This window comes from Lepidothrix coronata, unplaced genomic scaffold, assembly GCF_001604755.1.
Source record: "Lepidothrix coronata isolate B3197 unplaced genomic scaffold, Lepidothrix_coronata-1.0 Scaffold4, whole genome shotgun sequence".
NCBI lineage: Eukaryota > Metazoa > Chordata > Aves > Passeriformes > Pipridae > Lepidothrix > Lepidothrix coronata.
The window spans coordinates 5,654,231-5,676,258 of NW_016690184.1; the positions used below are offsets into that span (position 1 = coordinate 5,654,231).

General features: G+C 37.3%; 1 protein-coding gene across 5 annotated transcripts in view; it reads left to right on the plus strand.

Annotated features, from left to right (window-relative positions):
• The window catches only part of SENP6 (SUMO1/sentrin specific peptidase 6), a 74,165-nt gene that overhangs the window by 8,826 nt on the left and 43,311 nt on the right, over nucleotides 1-22,028 (plus strand). For 4 of the 5 annotated variants that reach the window (XM_017825817.1, XM_017825793.1, XM_017825809.1 and 1 more), the window contains exons 2-4: nucleotides 9,302-9,395; nucleotides 17,215-17,278; nucleotides 17,724-17,866. In XM_017825817.1, coding sequence (XP_017681306.1) covers nucleotides 17,841-17,866 — 26 coding nt within the window. In that variant the 5' untranslated portion in view covers nucleotides 9,302-9,395; nucleotides 17,215-17,278; nucleotides 17,724-17,840. Of the gene's footprint in view, nucleotides 1-4,895; nucleotides 4,922-9,301; nucleotides 9,396-17,214; nucleotides 17,279-17,723; nucleotides 17,867-22,028 lie in introns of those variants that run through there. The other variant, XM_017825824.1, reaches the window with a different exon arrangement.

Below are 22,028 nucleotides of genomic sequence, written 5' to 3' on the forward strand. Positions count from 1 at the left end.
CAATTAGCAGGCTGGCATCTATTATTTATTAAAAATTAGTTGATTCATAGCACTTCTTCATCTTCACTGCTTTTACAAGGAATTACTGAGAAAATGTTGGTTTTTCAAGGGATGTTAAAGTTATTTTTTAGCTTTTTAAAAAATATAGGCTGCTTAGTGAATTTTAGCATACTGTGGCTTAGTTAGCAGTTGTCACTGTTCCTTAAACTCATTATTAGTTTTGGAGAAGTTTGGTACTTCCATCAGAAAGATTTCAGTGCTTTTGGTGCAGTACTGGAGTTGCATTACATACATCATGCTTCACTGCGTGATGTAATGATCTCTAATTGCAAAGGAAGTGGAAATGTCTAGTGTATGGTGCGAGCAGGAGGCTCTTGCCTATATTTGTGTTGCATTTCACTGGTTTGTTTGCTTTTTTTTTTAACAGACGTAATGTACTTGATTTTTAACTGTAGGTGAATTTGCAGGGTGACTTTCTAGCTCTTAGCAGGCCCCGTGTGTGGGACCATGCTGTATGGCTGTGCAAGGAATTGTGCCAGGGATTTAGGACACACTCAGGCCTACTGCTGTGTGCTGCTCAGAGTTACGGTGCTGCTGCCCCTCCCAGAGACAGTGTGCTCGCAGCTGTGCTTGAGTCAACAGCGGCGCTCCACCGGCTCCATGGCTAGTTGGCTGAAAACTAATCCTCGAGGTGGGGGGGAAGTGTTGGTGGATCTAGTCCGGTACTCTACAGTCAGAGATCCAGTTCAGCTGACTGCTCTCTCATATAAGTGAAAGCTTTTCAGTGTCATAAGAATAGGAAGAAACCCTGGGTATTCAGCCTTTACAGAAAGGCAAATGCAAATTGTTTTCTAACCACTTAGAGTTTAACTAACTCTTTCATCGTCTGTTCCCCACTCAAATTTTTCTGAAATGTGCCTTTTTCATGTGACCACATTTTTGAGCTTTTTTTTTAATTAAAGTTGCTGAGAGTTTTCTTTATGTATGCTTTTTTTGCTGTCCATTTCATGTGATTTTTGAACAATTGATAACATCAAAGAGGTGTCTTGCTTTTTTCAGCTCTAATTACATTTTAAAGTTACTTGTTTTGGAGGAAACACTTCTCATGGAAGTGTTCAAGGCCAGTCTGAATGGAGCTCTGAGCAACCTGGTCTTGTGGAAGGTGTCCCTGCCCATGGGAGCAGGGTTGGAACAAGATGATCTTTGAGGTCCCTTCCAACACAAACCATTCCTGCATTTGCATGTTAAGTTCTTGTAGAGATCATAGAACCTTTGTGGATTTTAATTTCTGTATGTTTTTATACAGGGGATAATGTCTGTCTGACATAATCTTTGAAAGTTTACAGGATAAATCCAGAAGTGCTAAATAGTACAAATTCTTGATATTTTTTCCTAATTCCTTTTGGTATGTAGATACATGCTTTATTTCAACCTGATGTTCCAATTATTGCAGCAAATGTGACACTTTTCAAAGTGTCAGTTGCCTAATTTCAAGATAGTTAGGCTAGGTTATTAATCTTGTTCTGTATGTAACTGCCTTTTAGCACTTTTTAAAAATGGATTGCTGTTTGTTTAGTGCTGCTGTATTCTTGGTTGCACAAGCTTAGGTTTTATATGAAGATGGATCCCATGGTGCATAAAGGAATGTGCAAATCAGATGCATAATATACTGTAAATTTCCTGCTGTGTTTTGCTTATCTTCTAAAACTCTTCCAGTATTCAGAATTTGAGATCCTATGTGATTAACATCACATACTGATTTGCCACAGAGATTGTGTTCTGGAATTCTTGTTCAAGTGTCATCTTCCTTGAATTGGCTTGTTAGCTTTATGTACTTTTTCACATTTTGTGAGTAAATTGACAGTTCGGAAATTGTTCCTAGCCTATACTAACCTTTTATCCTTTAGTTTTATCTATAAAATAGGAAGATACTGCTCTTATATTTATCTTTCCTAAAAAAGCAATGAAACTTCGTTCTTCATTTCTGAATTTTAGTATATCTCCAGTCTAGCAATAATGATCTTATGTAAGTAAAGAATTATTTATATTCATAATAATATGAATAGAGATGAAAAAAATTACTTTTTTGTTTGTTTCTTTTTTTTTCCCATTTACTGGGTGAACCTGCTTTTGATGTTATTTGAATTATTTTACTTATGTAGAAAGTTTGAGTGGGTGTCAGACTTACTCAGAGAGGGAAAAAAAGAAGAGTGACCAAGCTGCTTAATTTTGGATGTGTTTGTAATGGTGGTGCAGTTGCCTTAGGTGATGCTTTGTACCTACGAACAGTCACTGATTTTATTTGCCTGCTGATGGGAATCACATGGATTGGAACATCGTGTCCAAACCAAGCCCAGTTAGAGCAGGTTGCTTAGGGATTTGTCCAGTCTCCATTGCTTCCCAGGTGAACCTGGTCCACTCTTGAGCACCTACATGGTAAATCTAGTTCACCAGATCATCCTTGTTACCCATCTTGAAGGGCAGTGATGTTTTTCCAGTCTTTGGGAACCTCTCTGGTGCCATGACCTTTTAAAGATAATGTAGAGGGTCCTAACAGTGACATTGGCAAGCTCCCTCAGCATCATCAGATATATTCTGTCTGATCCTGTAGACTTTTACATGTACAACTGGCTTAAGTGGTCCTTAATCATACCTTCCTCGACAATGGGTGATGTTGCATTCTCACAGATTCTGCTGGTAGAGTTGGGGAATTGTGAGGTCAGAAGGACTTAGCAGTGAAATCTGAGGTGACGGAAGAAAGAAAAGGATCAAGTTCTTCAGTTTTTTTCATGTCCTTTGTCACTAGGTTCCTGTCTCCTCGAGAAGAAAGTGTCCCCATTCTCTGTAGCGTTCCTTTTGCTACTGGTTTAAGTAAAGAAGACCTCTTGAAGTACTTCTGTATTGTTTTCTGATGCTGTCGTAAGGGCAGCATCCTTGGGTGGTACCTGTATATCTCTGCTGGGATAATCAGTACGAAAGGTCAAGAAATGCTAATCCATCATGTAGTTATCATCACTACCTTACCAGAAAAACTTTGAAAGGCATCACAAAAAACATGTTTAACATAAAGTTCTATCCTTTTATCCTCCTCTGTTACTCCTTGTTAATACTTTAAAAATGTTAAACGCAGTTCGGCAAGTGATCAAACTAACACGGTTCTGTGTTCTTCAGTCCGGTCATTCAGTATGATATTCTGCACTGTGAGCAGCCCAGTGTGCATGTCCTGAAAAAAACCCCATTTATCAGAATATGCAAATGATTTCCATCTTTGAAGTACAGATCTTTCATAAATGCTTTTGCTTTGTGAACTTTTTGTCCAGGAGTGGATGCTCTGTATTTATCATTGGTTTTCTCTTGACATCACATTCTTAAAAGGGCGTGGGGGTTTTTGTTTGCCATCTGAGAAATTAAATTCCTTCATGTGCGAAAGAATGTCCATACTTAGTATCCATTACACTGGTATCACAGAACTTTACTACTGAACTCTCTGCTTCATGTAATATTTCACTTGCTATGAGGTTATGATTACTGCCTGTTATTAGAGGTGCTTTTAACATGTTTTGCCTCTGCAGCTAATTTAGGAAGCAGAAAGTTAAAGCATCTTTTAAGCACTAGGTCTCTAAATCTGTACCTGTAAATCTAGGTTAGGCTACAATTCCATGCAAATTTCTTTGTATTACAAATTTCTTAGTACTTAAAACAATCCCATTTCTGGATGGATCTTATCTCTGCTGTGCTGTCACAGCTATGCTGTGCTAGTGTGGTTGAACAGAGGAGGGAACTGATATGGTTGAAAAAAACTTTTCCTTTCCTCTGCTGCTCAAGGGGTTTTTGCGTGAATTAGTTTCCTTCACCAGATTTGTTGTCAGTGCTCACATATCACAGGGTGCAGGATAGGAGCAAGAAGCCCCAGCTCTTAGGAAGTGAGAGGGATGTGTAAAACTGTTCATGTAGTGCTGCTTCAGAATGTGAAAATGCAACCTCACTGTGGTTACAGAGTTGATGTACTAGAGTTGATGGTATCAAAGCTGAAAGATAAAAAGCTATTTTGCATAGAAGCCTGTCTGGAAGAATAATGAAGCAATGGGGAAAGTAAACCAAAAATATTTCTGTGTCAGGCTTTTATGAGTGCTTCTATCCTCTTAACAATATATCTGATGACTCTAAATGAGCCACAGATTAGAAAGCTTAGAAGCATTCTTTTTAATTTACTTAAATATGAGTCGGGATGAAGGCAATGATTCTGAGTACATTTAAATTAATTTACATTTTCTGTGTGAACACTGCAGTATCTGATAAGTTGGTTGCAGTTGTGATGGTCTCAGCATTTGTAAGATGAGGCTTGTATTATTTCTTTACCAGTGTAAGTGGGGGAAAAGAACATAAACTGGAGATCTTCCTGGAAAAGCACCTGGGTCCTGAATTAAACCTTTGTTTGATTTAGGTTTCATGTTCAGGATGGTTCTTGGACATGCAGAAATAGATGAGATCTCAGCAGATGAAAGACTTATAAAAGCTATTGTGTGTAATAGAAACCTTAAAGTCTCTACTGTTATATTCTGGGAGTGGTAAGGAGTAATTCTGGCAATCCAGTGATACATACAGAAAAGTAATTTTACTAAAAAAATTGGTCTTTGTGTGGATAGTAAATGCATCTGACTTTGGTGAGTTGACTTTACAGAATCATAGAATGGTTTGGGTTGAAAGAGACCTTAAAGGTCATCTAATTCCAACCCCCCTGCCATGGACAGGGATACCGTTCACTAGGTCAAGTTGCTCAGGACTCCATCCAGCCTGGTCTTGAACACTTCCAGGAGTGGAGCATCCGGAACTTCTCTGGGCAACCTGTTGTAACTGATGTAACTGATGTAACTGATAACAGGTGTTCAAAAAAGCAGTGACCTATGTCAGCTACACCTGTGTAAGTTGTCTATTTAAATTACAGTTAGTTTCTTGGGCTTGGAATTGCTATCTCCCTTGGTGTAACTGCACCAAAGGGAGCTTGTGGGGGAGGAAAAATTATAGTGGAATCTGCTCCAGCATGCTGCCTTTCTTGGGCAGAGGTACTGCAATTGGCTTCTGTTGGCCTTAGGGTCAGCTCTGCTGTTCTCAATGTTTTCAGCTTCTCCGTGTTATAGTCTGGGTAGCAACTGCAACAAGGTTATTTAAATGGATACTATGAAGACGAGATTAAGGCACTAAATCCAAATGTTAAGGTTTCAAACAGAAAATGAACTTTATTTTTATCAATAAGTAAATGGTAAAAACGAGGGAAGGAGGGAGGAGAAGGGGGAAAAATAAGGAAAGTGAAAAGCTACAAAATTAAACTACAAAAGGATTGCCACCACCAGTGAGGGAAGAAACCGGGTGCATACGACCTCAAGCAGTCAGCAGGAGGACAGTCAAACAGAGGCAGGTGGTGAGCAGGGTGGATGGGTAGGCGGGACGGTGGCAGGCAGGCGAGAGGATGAAAGCAGGCGTGGGGGTCAGCAGCCAACACTGGACCCTGAGTTGAACCCGACCAAGCTGGAGGCGAGCGGGAGAGGTGGAACGGAGGCAGGCGAGGTGGAGCGAGGAGTGGGGCCAAGACTGGAGCAGACTGGAACCTGGTGGACTGGATCTTGAACATGGCGTGTCCTGGGCCCAAACAAAACTGAACTCTGGCTGTCTTGGACCCCCAAAACAAAAGACCACCAACAAAAAACACTCTTGGCGATGCTGGGTACGGTCTTAATACCCCACAGTCGACGCTCATTGGCCGGCTCGCCTCCGGGCAGACTCCTCCATGCTGCCAGTTGGTTAGCCCGTTGGTATCTGGGCAGGCTGGCTCTGCCGAGGTGGGAAAATGTAGCTTTTCTCTGATGTAAACTCTCCAGGGGGGCTGGCAGGTAGTCTAAAAATGTCCTCTTGGGACAGTGAAGACAGCCCTGCCAGGAGTTAAAGACAGAGTCTGCCATTTTGTTCACCAAACTGGTCAATGTGAAAACAACAAAAAAAGAGATGAAATCGTCTTTTACACTGGGTATGAAGGCATTTTGCTGATTAAAATGGGCTTGATAGTGTACATAGTGAAAATTGCAACATGGAGGTTCCAAATTTAAATCTTACTATAAAATAATCAGCAACTTAGCCTATGTAACAGGTTACTTGTTATCCCTGTTAAAAGAAAAAATAATAAATTCCTGTGTAGAATCAGATACCAAGTGACCATTCAGATAAAGTGACTCAGGTGAACACTCTGGCTAACATGATGGTATACTTCTAGATTTACATTTTTGTTAGGACCAAGAATGCTAGAGAGTGTGAAAAGTGATCCAGATCTGAGTGAACAGAACAGAGATATTAAGACTGTTCTTGCATGGACAGCTGCATTGATCAGTAGAGGTGGACAAACTGTCCAATCCAGAAATGCTTAATTAAAAAAAAAAAGACTACAGAAAATACAGAAAATAGTAAGAAACTTTTTGAAAAGGAATGAATAGATGCAACTGGAGTGTAAAATGTTTGCAGGCAGCTTGGGAGTTATTTAAAGATAGCATCTTGGAGGCTTACAGTATGCATCCTGTTTATTTAAATACATTTCAAAAGGCCCCTCAAATGTTGGCCTGGCTAAACAGCAGGGTAGAGTATAATATCTGAAATAAAACATCATACTTCTTAAATCTGATCTTTCATCTGAATAATGAAATTAGGGAATAATAACAAAGCTGGTGGATTTAACCTATAATTACAATGAGGTGAAGAAAAATTGATTAGTAACTCCCAACAAGCATAAAAACTATTGTTAAGTATTTCTTCAAACTCAGCAGGAAAGTTTCAGGAGTATCTGGAGGGTCAGTAGACAACGCCCTTGTGAAAGGTGGCTTAGATAAGGTCATAGCTGAAGAATGGAATCGCTCGCACTTGCTTTGACAACACTCTACAGACCTCTTCGTGCCACCATCTTTCTTAGTAAGGAATGTGATAGAATATATGACTCAAAACGAAACATCAGTGGAAGAAATTACAGTACATGAAGCAAGCTGTAAATAAGGCAGCAGGATCAAATGGCATTCATCCAAGTGTTGTAAGAGGAACGTGGAAACAAAGGAGCTAATGGGTGTAGCGTGTTACTTGTGGTTAGCATCATCTTTGTGGTAAGGAAGGTAGCTAGTGTGATATCAGCTTTTTTAAAAGGCATTGGAAGTGTTTGAGGAACTTTACATCAGTGAGCTTTGTGACCATGCAACCCAAATTCATAGAAATTATAATAAAGACCAGATTTGATTTCATTGTTATGTCTGTAAAGTCCTTTACGAAAGGCTTTGGGAGAAGCTAAGTAGTCTCTGAATAAAATGGAAAGTTTTATAAAAAAAATTTGGTAACAGATGGAAAGAGTGGGCAAAAAAGTTTCATTTTGTTAATAGAAGAAATTGAATTGAATTATGTGAGGATCTATGTTAACATTGGTGCACAGATGTAAGGAAAATGTTATGATAGTAAGGTGGCAAAGTTTTTAGATGTTTAAACTTTACTTGGGTTAGTATAATGGCTGGCTATTTAAAGCAAATTGTAGATGCTCAGTTTTTGAGTTATGTGGGTTGAAATAATACGTGAAATTTAGTGTAGGTAAATGTCAAGTAATCTAAGTGAATGAGAAGTAGGAAAGAGGATTTTTGTAGGCAGTGATTGGCTCTGAAGTGGTTCTTAACCAATCATGAGTGAAAGATGGAATTATCCTGTACATAAAGATCAATGCAATTCTCCTTAGCAATGAAAACAGATCTAGGAAAGGAATAAAGAACAAAAAGGAAAGGAAATAAAAAACAACTAGGAAAGGAATAAAGAACAAAACAGAAATATCATGTTGCTTCTGTAGAAATCCATGGGATCTTGAGTTTTCCTTGTAGTGTGTGTATCCTCATCTCAAAAGGGGTACAGTAGACTAGAAGAGGTTCTGAAAGAAGCATCAGAGAGTTATTCAAAGGCATGAAACAGCTTTCATCTGAGGAAAAATTAAGCTGACTCACTTTTTCTTTTTCTGCCTGGGAAAAGGATGACCATGAAAGGACACAACAGGGATCTATGCGATCATGAGGGAATAGGGAAGGATTGCTTATTACTGTCTTCCTAAGTATATGGAGTGAAGGAGTAGAGTACTAAGTAAGAGCAAAAGGTACCAGTTTGAATCAGAACAAACTGAAGGAGATACTTAATCATATAATTAAGCGGAGGTATTCTCTGCTGCAAGATGCTGTTGATTCTTTAAAGAAGGTTTGATTAAAAAAGCAAGCAGGGAGAAGAAGAAGGTAGGAATAGCTGTTAAAAACAAAAATATGACCCATGGCTCAGGAAGCATGCAGTAGATGCAAGTAGATGAAGCAGAGGTTGAAAATGTTATAAATGTTTCTGTGGGCAGTGTTTACACTTTGCCATAGACATCTGTTGTTGGTTGTGATTTTCTTGTTCTTTTCTATCAAAGTTGCATTTATTAATTCTAAGTGCATTCCCAACAATGTAAAGAAAAATGTAGTAAGAAAAGACACATTTAAATTGTACCGAAATCAAAGCAGCTGCATAGTTTGTCATACAGAATTTGTGTGAGATTGCTCTTAGTTGCAGTAGTTAGGGTCCAGAGGGAACAATGTCCTGCTGTATTAAGTGCTATCTCCATGCTTTGGACCATCTCACTTAAAAATACCCCATGCCATTGTATTATATGAAAATCTCCGTAGTAATCTGAAATTTTATGTAGTATGATTGTTTTCAGAAAGTTCAGGTTTTTACTTAGTTGATGATAACACTGAAATTCAGTTAGCATCGAATGTTAATTCAGGTCAGTGTCAGATGTTGAATTAAAAAAAAAGTATATTATGCTGAAATGGTGCTTGGGACTATTCAGAACTGTTGCTTTTTTATGGAAAAATTAATATATATGTTTGGGTATTAAACAATGAAGTAATAAATTTTAGAACCCTTTCTGTATGTGACATATAGTTCATATCAGCGAAGCTACCCTTAAATTTATGGGTTTCAATAAAACAGTCGAAATAAGTTGAAAACAGTTGTTACACTACCTCAGGTCATAATTTTTAACAGCTTGCTAACTTAGTGCATTAATAAGATGTTGACAGGTACTCATTTATTTAAGTAAACGAATCGCCACTGCATTGATGAACTTAGTCATCAGATGATAGTTGAACATTGACATCAATAAAATAAATACTTGGGGAATATACATACATCTGGTTTACTTTTCTAGTCTGTGTTATTAATAACTCAACTTGAAATCAAGACTTATCTTAACTTGTTCTCATTTCAGCTTTGGATAGATCACAGTCCAAGAGAGATGGAGGTTTTAAAAGTAATTGGAGCTTTGATCATACGGAAGAAAGTGAAGGAGATGCAGAGAAAGAGTAAGGATGCTTTTATTTAGGCTATTGAAAGTATAAATGTCTGTTTATAATTAAATACTTATTTTTTGTAATTTATGCATAAGAAACAATATATAATATCTTAAAATGCCAGTAATTAAGAAAAATTGTTTCAAATAAGTCTTGCCATATAGAAGTGCATTATAACGTAAATTAATTGTGAACATGGGGCTTATAACATAGGGCACAAGTGTTGCAGTTGTCTTTGGAGCTTCTGTGTAAGTCTAAGGAACACAGATAAGAAATATGTCAACACACAAAATAAGGAAATCAGTAGGTAGGGTGTGTAAGCAGTTTCAGCTTTTCCTTTAGTGATGATGTTACTCAGTACTTCACAGTTACGATTAAAGTACTTCAGTAGCTTTGTGCCTCCATCAGGTTAAACTGAGCTTAAAAGCTGTAGATTTTTTTTCTCTTGTGCTTATTTCACTGAGTAAAGGCTGGTTTTGTTCCGTTATAATTTATTCCTTTACTTAGTATATTTGGATTTTGTCTAAAACTTAAATCCCATCTATGTAGTTTGAATGCATACTTTGTCCTTATGACTTCTTTTGTTACTAATATGTTTTCTCAATATTATTGTATTTATTTCCAAAATGACTAGTGAATTGTTAAAAAACAAGTGTCATGCATGAAGAATGCGCATCAGATTATTTGTTACTCTTAGATATTTGGAGATTAGGACCAGCAAGTTTAAAAAGTATGCTTTGGTTCTCTAGTAAGAAAACACTGAATCCTGTGATTAAGTACAAAAGTTTATTCATATATGAATTTGTATCTTGTCATATTCTGCCAAATTCTGTGTGTTGGAAGGGAGATGGTAAAGTAGACGCACAACCACATAGGCTGCAGCAGCAGGCTATGTTGTAATCTTATTAAAACATTAAGAAATGTGAAGTTTTTAGTCATTAAAAAATTAGTTCAGGAATTCATTGAAGTGTGAGGAAGGCATTCAGAGCTCTTGTCAAAGAGCTGTATCAGAAGTTAAAACCATTTTTTTGAAAGGTTCACAAATTAAGGGCATTTTAGTTTTATAAAACTAAACTAGCTTTTTTCCTTAGCAACTTTACATCCATTTCCGGTGCACAGTAATATGTTTTAAGTATAAGGGCAGTACATACCATAGAGTTAGTCTTTGCCTTCAGAAATAAAACTAACTCACATTTGTAAGCCTCACAGCTTTTTTTCTTCTCATAATTTACTGCTGTTTTCTGTCCATCTCCAGCTGATGTTGACTTATGAACACAGAATGAGATAGGTATAGAGTAATGATGCTGAAAAAAAGAGAAAAATTATTATGGAACATATGTTTCATATAATTGTATTTGATTTTAAGATTGTATGTCTGGGTGATTTTTCATTCCTTTCAAATATTCTGTACAATAAACAGTTTTCCTGTAGCCAGAATTGAATTTTTATTACCTACTTAGATCAGTAATTTGCTTTTATATCTTTGAATTATGCAGAATCTTATCTGGAAACAGAGATAAAAGAGTAGTTGAAAATTGATTTAAACTGGAGATAGTGCCTTTTTTACTTACCCATCCTCTGATACCATTTGAGGCAGCTTCTCACTCCCTCCAAACAGCTACACATTTTCAGCTGCCCACGTATTTACTTTTGGTAATACCTGGGTTTATTTGTCTTAAAGGCATAGTGGGCTATGAGCATTTTGAAATAATTTATGTATTTTGCTTTTTTGATGCATTTTTATTTTATATAAGAAAACACTGACAGAAGGGAATATTTAGAAAACAAACAACAGTAAACTGTCCTTTTTCTTCTAAATTCCCTTTAGCCTTAGAACATTTCATATAATTGTTCCAGCGTAAAGCTTTGTATCCCCACAATATTTTGAGTATATTGTGCAGTAAGTAGGTATTCTGACAATTACTTAAATATGTCATTCTTATTTGCTATGGTGTACTCGTATTTACTACAATGTTTGAATCTTGCTGCGTGTCTTTGTGGAGAGAGCTGCAAGTCTGAAGCGAGCAGCTGGATGCATCTCATGGTGGTTGTTGAGGCACTGGTATTATAGTGCCTGACCTTATCACAGCTTTTTGCCCTCTTAATGGCAGACACACAACAAGTTTGTTTTGAACTAGCCTAAGAATAACATTCTAGCACTTAAAGGATTGGCTGTATTCTTATATTACCCCATGAGACCTGTGCTAATGTTGTTGGTTAATACTGGATGTCTACTTGGATTATCTTTCTTCAGTGAATTGAACTTAGAGTATGTGACCTCCTATCAAAGCAATTTTTAGAATAGGTAGATTTTTTTAAAAGAAGGTGTCATTTAAACCATTTAATAGTAAGGTATCAAGTAATGAACACAAAAAGACTAAATAATATTTGCACACTGAAGGAAATTTGGAAAAATTATTGATCACTCAACACTTTGTAAGTTTAAAATGATGCTACAGTTGATATTTGGCATGGAACTAGCGTTATGGAAATTCAGAATGATAACTGACAAGTGTCTTATCCCAAAGTCAATGCCTGCAGATAATATTCAGTCCACTTGAAAGAGTAAAAGTAATATTTTTGATGTTCTAAAAGATTTGCTCTACTGAAGACAGCAATCAAGATAATACCAAATGATGTGAGACTTTTCTTGCTTTGTACTTGGAGATCCCACAGGAGAGGAACCTTTACATAGAACGACAGGAAAAAAGACCAATGAGTCAGTTGAACACACTGAAACCTGTGTAGTCCATCACAGAATAAATGGTGGGAATGATGCATATCTCATGTAGCAGAACACGTGGAAGGCTGGCAGACTTGTGCAAATGTGGCCAAACTAATATATTAAATAAATTGATGTGTGAAATTAACATGTTACAAGATGCTTTCTAGTGTTACATATGATTATTCTTGAAGTGTCTTGAATAATTTACAGTTACTTCCTTTTTCATATCTGGATAAATGTTTTTGAAATGTACCTCAGTATGCTCCACAGTGGTTTTGTAAATGGATGGGCCCAGTTTGCTCTTGGCTGTCATACTGTTTTCTTAATAGTCTAGACTTCTGCCTTCCACTGAGATTTGTTCAAGAGCAGCCTTATCAAAAACAATGAATACAAATAAATGGTTCTGGGTTATTTGCACTGTGGTATCCTTTCTTAACTACCATTTTCTTTAAAAAGTTTTAATTTTTTTTCCCTTTTATTTCGGGTGATAAACTGCTGAATGGAAAAACAATGTACTATTTTATTTATTTCTGTTTGGCTTTTTTCCAGTACTTTTAAAATATGTAATACTTTCGCAAAAAACCCTCCCGTATTTATATAGGTGTCTTATGCTTCTTTTGTGAGCTTGTTAGTAAGGTACTATAGCCTTTGAAGTGATGAAAACTTTTGTTCAGAGGCTCAGTTCTTAATTTTTAGTAGTTTTAATTAAGGTAAAATTAACCCTTAATTATGCTTATTTTTAATGGAATGGCACTGTGAATGAGTTGAATAATACCACTACTTCTCTTGTGCCCCTGATACTGGAGCTTTTTTTTAATGTGCTGCCTACCACCACATAACTTAAAATAAAGAATGTACACAGTGCACTGTGAGGGGAAATCTGGCAACGTCCTGGTTTTATATGTAATAGTTTTCAGAAAGAAATTCCAATTAGGTTTGAAACACAGCTGGATCGGTTGGTAGTTGATAGAAATATGCTTGCACCTTATTGGAGTGTAACCTCAGTGGTCAACAGAGGTTTAAAGTAAGGCACGAACCCCACTCAGACACGAACGAGTGCCAGAGCAGAATTGATGTTTATTCCAAAACACTTAGGTTTAAATACAGCGCTTAAATATGTTACATGATCTCCCAACCAATGACAATCAAGTGTTGATTGAGCATGCGTGAGAACCCGGAAGACTACAACTCCCATGATTCCTCGTCACATTCTTCCTGCCACATTAAAGTTTGGGTGCTTGAAGGTAGTAGTGAAAACATGGTCTAGTAAACTGAGCTATCTAACTGTTGCATTTGCAACATTGAACAAATGGCAAGTGATTAGACATGAGTAAACAGAAATTTTTGTTTTTCTTGTTCAGTGCCTAAATTTGAATGTGTAATTATGCATTCCCTTTTGGAAAGAACTCTATTTAGGTAAATTACTTCTGTTTTTTTCCCTTGATTTTAGTAAAAACTTAACATTCATTTGTTATAAAATTTTAATGAAAGTATTGAAAAATTAGAAATTATTGTTCCAATATGAAAATAACCAGGGAATGCACAGGTTAAAAGTGACAAAATGTGGAGGCATAGCATACTCCCAGTACAACCACTGAGGTTTAATTTCAGCAGCATTAAAAACGTTGCTGACTGGTATGTGGGGATGTAGTATAGTGGGTTTTTTCAGGGCTGTATAAATTGCATCTTTGAAGCAGGCAACTGCAAGCATGTGATACATGAGCAAATAGGCATTACTCAGTTGCTGTCTATTCTGCTCTCTGAAAAAACAGCCTTTCTGGTACTGATGCATTGTGGTGGTTTAACACCAGCTGGGAATTAAACTCCAAATAAGGCACTCTCCTTTCCTCCTGCCCACCTCCAGTGAGAGAGGGACAAAGGCAGACTATGGGTTGAGGTAACAAACAAACAGCAATGGAGTAAGAAACACACAGTAACAGCAACGATATTAATATCAGAAGTATATGGGAGAGAAAGTGCTTTACACACAAAAGGTATTCACCACATTGACTTGCTTCTGCATGGCCACCAAGACAAAGAAGATTTTGAATGTTCCTGCAGCTCAGCAGTGACATGGGGTTATTCCCGAGACAAAGACACTGTGGCAGGCGCGCTCTGCAGTCGACTTTCCCTGTCCTTGAGCCCAAGACAATGAAAAACAATGATGGAGAAACCCCCAAAACCCAGATCGTCTGTGGCACCCTGACCAGCCCAGCTCAGCCGTGCTCGGCTCCTCCTGGCTCCACTCGGCTGGATGCCCACGGCACAGCTGGGCTCCTTTCAGCTGGGTTCAGGCTTGCCTACACCACTCCGTTCCCCACGGCTGCTTCTTGCACTGGTGCCGCAGTGGGCTGTCATGGATGGGTGTTTTAAGGTCACAGCACCACATGGGCTCAGCTGTTTTGGCCGCTTGGAGTCGCGTTCTTCCCAGGGGATAGAAGGGACGGGCAGTGGCAGGAGAGGGACAGAGTCTGCACTGCTGGGTCCCAGCAGCTTCCTTAAGGAAGAAAACTGAACAAAATGGTGAACTTCTGGTTTGTTTTTCCTTCCCCCCTGGAAGCCATGTCCCCCAGCGATGATGTGGGCGGTATAGAACAGCATCTTAGCCATGTCCACAGGGCTCAAAGCTCTGTCCCTTGCAAGCAAGCCTAGGGCTTGCATATACTTCGCATTCCTTGAGATCTAAAGATACTGTTTAAAATTTTCAATTCCCTGATATTTTTCTAGTCATGTTGCATCATAAGAGATACTCTTGTTCACTTTGATTTAAGCATTGTTTCAGTGTTTTGTTCATTTCCTCTGTGCTCAGCGCTGGTGAGGCCACACCTCGAGTACTGTGTCCAGTTCTGGGCCCCTCAGTTCAGGAAGGATATTGAGGTGCTGAAGCAGGTCCAGAGGAGGGCAACAAGGCTGGTGAAGGGATTCAAGCACAGGTCCTATGAGGAGAGGCTGAGGGAACTGGGGCTGTTCAGCCTGGAGAAGAGGAGGCTCAGGGGAGACCTCATCACTCTCTACAACTCCCTGGAGGTTGTAGCCAGGTGGGGGTTGGTCTCTTCTCCCAGGCAACTTATCAGCAAGACAAGAGGGCATGGTCTCAGGTTGTGCCAGGGGAGGTTTAGGTTAGATATTAGAAAGAATTTCTTCACAGAGGGGGTGGTCAGACATTGGAATGGGCTGCCCAGGGAAGTAGTGGATTCTCCGTCCCTGGAGATTTTTAAAAAGAGACTGGATGTGGCACTGAGTGCCATGGTCTAGTAACCGCAGTGGTAGTGGATCAAGGGTTTGACTTGATGATCTCTGAGGTCCCTTCCAACCCAACTGATTCTATGATTCTGTGATTTGCAGTGTGTTGCCTTCTCTCTCAGCATCCCCCTCAAATGCCCTTTGTTAAAGTGGTTGCAGTATTGTGGCATGTTGAAATCCTAAAAGTATAGCCACAGGAGAAAGGAATTTTGAAAATCGTCTTGATTTTTGTATGAACTGAAGCTGAAGAATGAAAATGTTTCTAGAGGTGAAATGATCTGGCTAGGTCAGTACAGTAGGCAAATGCCAGAGCTGCAGATACCGTAGGTTGCTGTTCATATCTGCAGGTTTTTGTTTATTCTTTAGGATCTGGAAAACTTCTGAAATTGTTAAACTCGTTGTTTTCTGATGAAGGGTTGAGAAGGCTCAGTGAGCCTCCTTTGAAAGAATAATCTCTCCTGAAACAGAGTTTAAAAAATGTTGCAGTATTTTAAAATTTTAATATCCATGTGTAGTCTGTACAGAAGTACAACCATACTCTTTTGTCTTTGTTTGGAATTACTGATGATCCACTACACTGTTCATTTTCCATTGAGCACCTAGAATTGTGGTGGTCTGTAAATGAAAGGAAAATACAGCAGTGTGCCACTCACTGTCTGTGTGTTGATGTTTACATCATTCTTGCCATATCAAGGGCAACAGTGTGCACAGTTTCAGAGTCTCCAGAAGTTTCAGAGTTTCTCTTTCCTGAAGTTTTGAAGTCTGCAGATCTCACCCTATCAGTCAAGAACTTTTTTCTTTTATTTTATTTGCTGTAGGGATATCTGTATTGTGTAAGGTGGAAAAATAAATTGTAACATGAAAGGAAATCTTATTCATCTGAGCCATTACCTAATATATATAAAGAGCTAAAGTCACTGTATGTATTGCAGTCAGCATGTCATATCTGCAGCTGAGAAATGTTTCCACCTTCACCTCCATACTTGTTTCTCTTGTGTAGTTGTTCCCTTGGAACTCCTGGCATAACTGCTTGTATTCTTAAGTAATTTCTGCCTGAATGATCTTGATTAAAACTCTCCAAAGCATGCAATTACAAGTTGGCTAAAAGTTATGTTGTTTTCTTGTGGCCCAGAGAGAAGTAACCTTATCAGGCTCGATGAGAAAGGATTATCTGCAGGTGCTTCTCCGGAAAGCAAGAATATGTTAGCCTAGTCTACCTACTGTCTGTATAAAATGTGTGATGGGGTTCTAATTTAAATACTTAAGATTATTTGAGGGTAATTGCCTATTAATGAAAAGAATACATTCTTTTTCTTTTTAATCTTCTTCCTCATTTTAATATTTGGGGATTACAGACATCGAAAGTACTAAAGAAACACATTTTAATGAGCAGTAGAACCAAACTGAATATGTTATTTTTAGGAAGAGATATTTTGATAGTAATCGCTATGGGATAAAATTTATTTATATTAAGTTCTTCTCCTAAAACACTATGAAGTTTGCAGTTTTGAACATTGATATGCATGAACAAATTATGTTTTACAGGTTAATGAAATATTTGACTCAATGTAAGAATAGGGTGTAAACTCTTTTGTGATGTCAGTAATTGAATTAATCCCTTTAGTTTTGCTTTTTGTGAAATAATTTGATATGCACTCTGAGTTCAGGTTCACATAATGCATCTGATCACTGTGTTACTTATTTCATGTTCCTGTGGTTTCATGCCTGTAAATACAGTATATGTATGATGCATTTAAATTTAAAGAGGGAAGAGAAATAAAAAACGCTTTGTGTGTTTAAAGTGTTTTGCTTGTGCTCTGTTGGATTACAACATATGTGCTTTTCTCTCCCACACCTGTCTAGCGAGGCAAATCTGCTCAGTTTAGATGAGAGTGATGAGCCTTTCAGTCCCAATGAAGAAAGAAAGGTAAGTAATCTCTTTATCTCATGGTGAAAATGTATCTTTAAAACATGCTAGGTTCTTAAACAATATTGCATAGTCATCTGTGGAGCATTAAAAATGGACATTTATGTGATGGTTTAGGACCATATGCTCAAGCTGTCTATCCGCCTACCCTTAATGTTTTTGTTCCCATCTTGATTTGTATTGTAGTCTGAAAATATAAGCATGAATAACTAACGTTAAATTTAGACAATTATTACTATTTTATTATATATAAATTATATATTATATTTTGTTTAATAAGGAATCCTAGTGGGTAAGGGTTTAGGCAGTGTATTTTACGTGAAATTCAATACAAAAGCAGTTTGAAAAGGAGGCCAAAGTACTATTTATACTAGTAACTTGTAAATAATTTTGTCCTTTTAATTTTATGCAATTATTTTAATGTATGTGCATTGTGTTGTTACAGTCATTTCGTTGTCGGCCTGGAACTATTGGCACTAGCAGTGATTCCATAAAAGCATTTGCAAGGCGTGGCAAAGCTGGAAGCTTCAGACTTTTTAAGGGGAATGCAATCGGCCTCAACATGATGGGAAATAGCAAGAAACTTAGGTAATGCATATAGTTTTATGTTGGCTTGCCTACTTGATCATTGATACAAATCAATACTAAATAAACAGAATTTCCGGTATATTTCCATTATCTGCTGTGCATTTTGAGAAGCTACACTGTGCTGTGTTTCTCAGTAAAGATAGAAAACTAGATTGTTAAGGTCTTTTCCAAAATGTTTGACAGCACATTAGTAAAGTACCAGAAGACTACGGAAATGGAATTAGAGCATTCACTGGCATATTTGTCAGTACCTTACAAACATTACCTGCATGTGCTATTTTTTCTTCTATACAGTGCTAGCAGATAAAAGAATATTGGTAACATCCCCATCAAGAATCTCTTCTTTCCATGACCATGAATTGCCAAGGTTAACTCAGGATGCATTTTCTGTTTTCCTTGCTGCAAGATAGAATTTAATTTAGGAGTCAGAGACTATATCTTTAAAGGATTCAGCAAATGCCATACTCCTGTATGATAGCTTGAGCTTGTCACTTGCATTTAGTGCTGACAGGAACAGTGTTGTACTTGCTTGTTACTACTGTCCCTTGCTTGTAAGAGACTTATTTCTTTACTTAGCATATAAGAAAAAATGACATATTCACCAAACTTTCTGAGGGAGCGTTTCGTGTTACTGAAGTGCAATCAGTTTGGTGACCTTTGCAGGAAGGAAAAGTTCATGAGATAGATAGCTAGCTATAATTGGAGCAGTCATCAAATATAGAACCTCTGTGTGGCTGCATGAGGGATGTTCTTGTCTTTGTTCTTTCATGCTGATCCCCAAGAGCATTGTTGGTTAGTGGGACCATTCTTATCACAAAGTCACTCGAGAAAATAAATCCTTGAAGTCCTATGTGATGTGCATCCTCTCCTGCTGTTTTGATCTTTGAACCTGATGTCTTGACTAATGGGATGTTATTTGGAACTTTAAAAAGTTGTTTTAAAAATAAAATTTATTTAATAATGGCAAGTTTTTTGTTATAGGCTAAAAGAGCCTTGCACAAAGGTCTGTTATTTTTCAGCACATTCAAGCACTTCTTTGTCAGCTCTTGCCATCTCTGAACATGGGTACTTCCTTCTGTCCCTCTATTAAATTCTTTTTACATTTACACAAATTAGCACACTACTTCATTGTCCTTGATTTATGCTGTACAAATAATGTTTTGTGTTTCAGTCTTTTGATATTTTTTTTGCATACACAACACATTTATAAGATTATATCCAGATTTCTGTCTTAATCCTCTTCAAATTTACCAGTTCTTACAGAATCACCCTGGTCATTTCCATTCTTTAGGATTCTGTTCTTGAACATAGACATGAAGATAAAAGTAACTTTTAGAAATCTGTCGAGTCTCCTTTGATCTGGTTTAGTGAAGACTGTGCATGCACATTATATTTGGTCGTTGTTTTGAGCACACCTAACCATTTTAAACAAGTAACTAGAATTTTCCTCTGTCTGGCTGTGGGATTTTTAGTGAAATCCAACATTACTATGTAATTTTTCTTCATTTTCTGTTAAAGCAGTCATATTTCACTGTGTCCATTGTTTTGATTAAGTTCCAGAACGGAATTGTTTTTAAAATAAGTAGTTACTGAGGGTTTTTTAGATGGTGTAAGCATTTAGATCAGACATTCTGTTACCTGGACTGGGACTGCCTTCTGTTGACAAGTAATACATTATAAACCCAAGACCTAGTATGATTTATAAAATTCAACTAAAAAAGTAAAATCTGTGGAATGTAAACAGGCATCCACCCTCTGTCTAGTACTGAGCTGCATACTGAATTTAAATGAAAAATATAAGTATTCTCTTCCTCTTAATAAACTGTCATTGATGAAGAATTTTAGTTGTGAATAATGGATGTGTAGAAGCCACTGTGACAGTTTCTCAGATTTTGGTCTCTGAGTCTACTTGGAAATGTGATTATGCTCTAAAGTGATTATCTTGAATTAATAACTTATTTGTGATAGTGTTGTATCTTTCATAACACATGCATCAATAAAGGTTTATGGTCTGGTCCCTGCAGTGATGACCAGTGGTGTGTTCACTTTGACATGCAGAATGAAAGGTGATTAATAGTTACTCCATCAGTATTTGAACTCTTCAACTAGAGAAGATTCTGGAAGTTGATCATGCAGCTAAGCTGCTAAATTAAATGCAAGAAGATCAGATACTTGATGTTCTTGATCTGTTCATGGTGATTTTTATCACAATGGTGAAGTCTTTTTTTCCACCTTATTTCCAGAATAGGCACTAAAAACTTTAGATCAGTGGGGCTTTACTTAAATGAGTAGTATTGTAGTATAATAATCCCTAAAAATTCAAAGGGCGAGTGATAGGAAGAAGGGATATGCAAGGACAGTGAGAAGAAGTTTTTGGTGTATATATCCACTTACATCTACAAAAACTTCAACCAACCAAGAAGTTATGGTCTGTTACCTGATTAAGCAAATCCAGTATCAAACTCTAACCATAACAGTTTTGTTTGTATTTTTTTAATCATGAGGTCTTACTTTAAATTACCTTTATCTTTGCTAGTTTTCAATAACTTCTGTCAAAATTTCTCAAATTAAGTCCCTTTTACTTTTTTGGGGGTAATGTTTTATTAAAAAAGTTATTTGATGAACAGCAGAATTAATGTACTCTGTAGTTGTGTCCGGTGTTTTTGGTTGTGCTTCCATTACTTCTAGATTCATCTCTTTGCCCAATGAAGGATTCTTTTGTGCTTGCCTCTTGAATTTGGGGTGTTAAGAAGTCCATAGGATCAGCTGATAGAATCTGATAGTAACATCAGAGTTCTTCAAGTCATTGTGTGGTTTCTGAGATAATGTTGATGAGACATATATTGTTAATATATTGTAAGTTCTTTGAGACTTCTAGAACATTTGTTCTTTCCAGGAACTTTCTGACCATTATATCATCCTGGTTTTAATGTCATATCTTAATGAAACTGTGCTGAAACTTGCAAACTCAGGTTTCAGTTCTGATGTGCCCATTTTGCAACTTGCTAAGACTTAATGATTGAATTTTCTGGTATTTCTCTCTGCGCGGGGTATGTTCTCTTCAGAGAACAAGATTAGAGCAGATTGCGTTTTACAGCTGTCTGAGTTGGAAATGTCTGATGCTGGATGAACCATTTAGGTCTACCATCTAGAACAGTTAGCTTTGACTCAAACCTGATTCCCGAGCATTTTGTGATACTCTATTCCAGCACCTACTGGAGTTTTTCACTACCTGAGTGTGAGGCAGAAAGCAGAAGTGCTGCCTTAACATTTTTTCTACTGTGGGGGCACAAGACAGAGTTTCATAACCATGATAGTTTAGCAAAGCTCATATCCAACAAATACAAAGATAAAACATGAGATAGGTGTTTAAAGGCTTGCTTGCTTGCTTGTTTAAACTCCTTAGGCCTTAAGCCTTTGAGAAGACATTTCTGCACTCTGCTTCTGTTTTCTTTTTCGAAGACATTAAACTGAAAACCAAAGAGGATTTGAGACACTCTAAAGTATTTAGGGCAAGTAGCTGTCAGCTTTTTATTTCCCAAGTGGCAACATTAAACAGAGAGTTGACTGTAAATTGGTCTGGCTGATGACTGACCAGCTGGAGTTGCATAGTCTTGCCTTGGAAGCATCTGGGATGAATGTGTTTATTTTCAAGAGGTTGGTGTTTGAATAGGCTGCTATTAGGTTAATTTTCAGGAAATTGAACTGTTAGATCATTTTTAATGTTTCTAAACTTCCTATTCTAGAAAAGAGAGTTTTACCATTTGGTTTTGATAAGTCTTATTCTGTTATGTTCATAGTTATGTTATGATCAGTCAGATCATAATAGTTATCTTAGGATCAGTCAGAAATGCTCTGAGAGCTTCTAATCTTGATTTAAGATATTCCATATAAGGCTCCCAAAAGGGTTTGTAATGCTAAACTGGAATGTAATAAGCAAACTAACAGTTTGCTCACGTTCATCTTTTGCAGTAATGTAAAGGAAGGATTAGGAATTGATTGTCAACTTTTTTGAGAATTTTGGTACTTCAGGGTTTTTTTCATTGCTCGTAACGGGACAAACAGCAGGATAGTATTTCTGAGAAATATTATTAATCAGAATGCCTTTTCACATAATTTTATTTAGTGCAACTAAAAATTCCAAGGAATTTTAAAAGCAAAA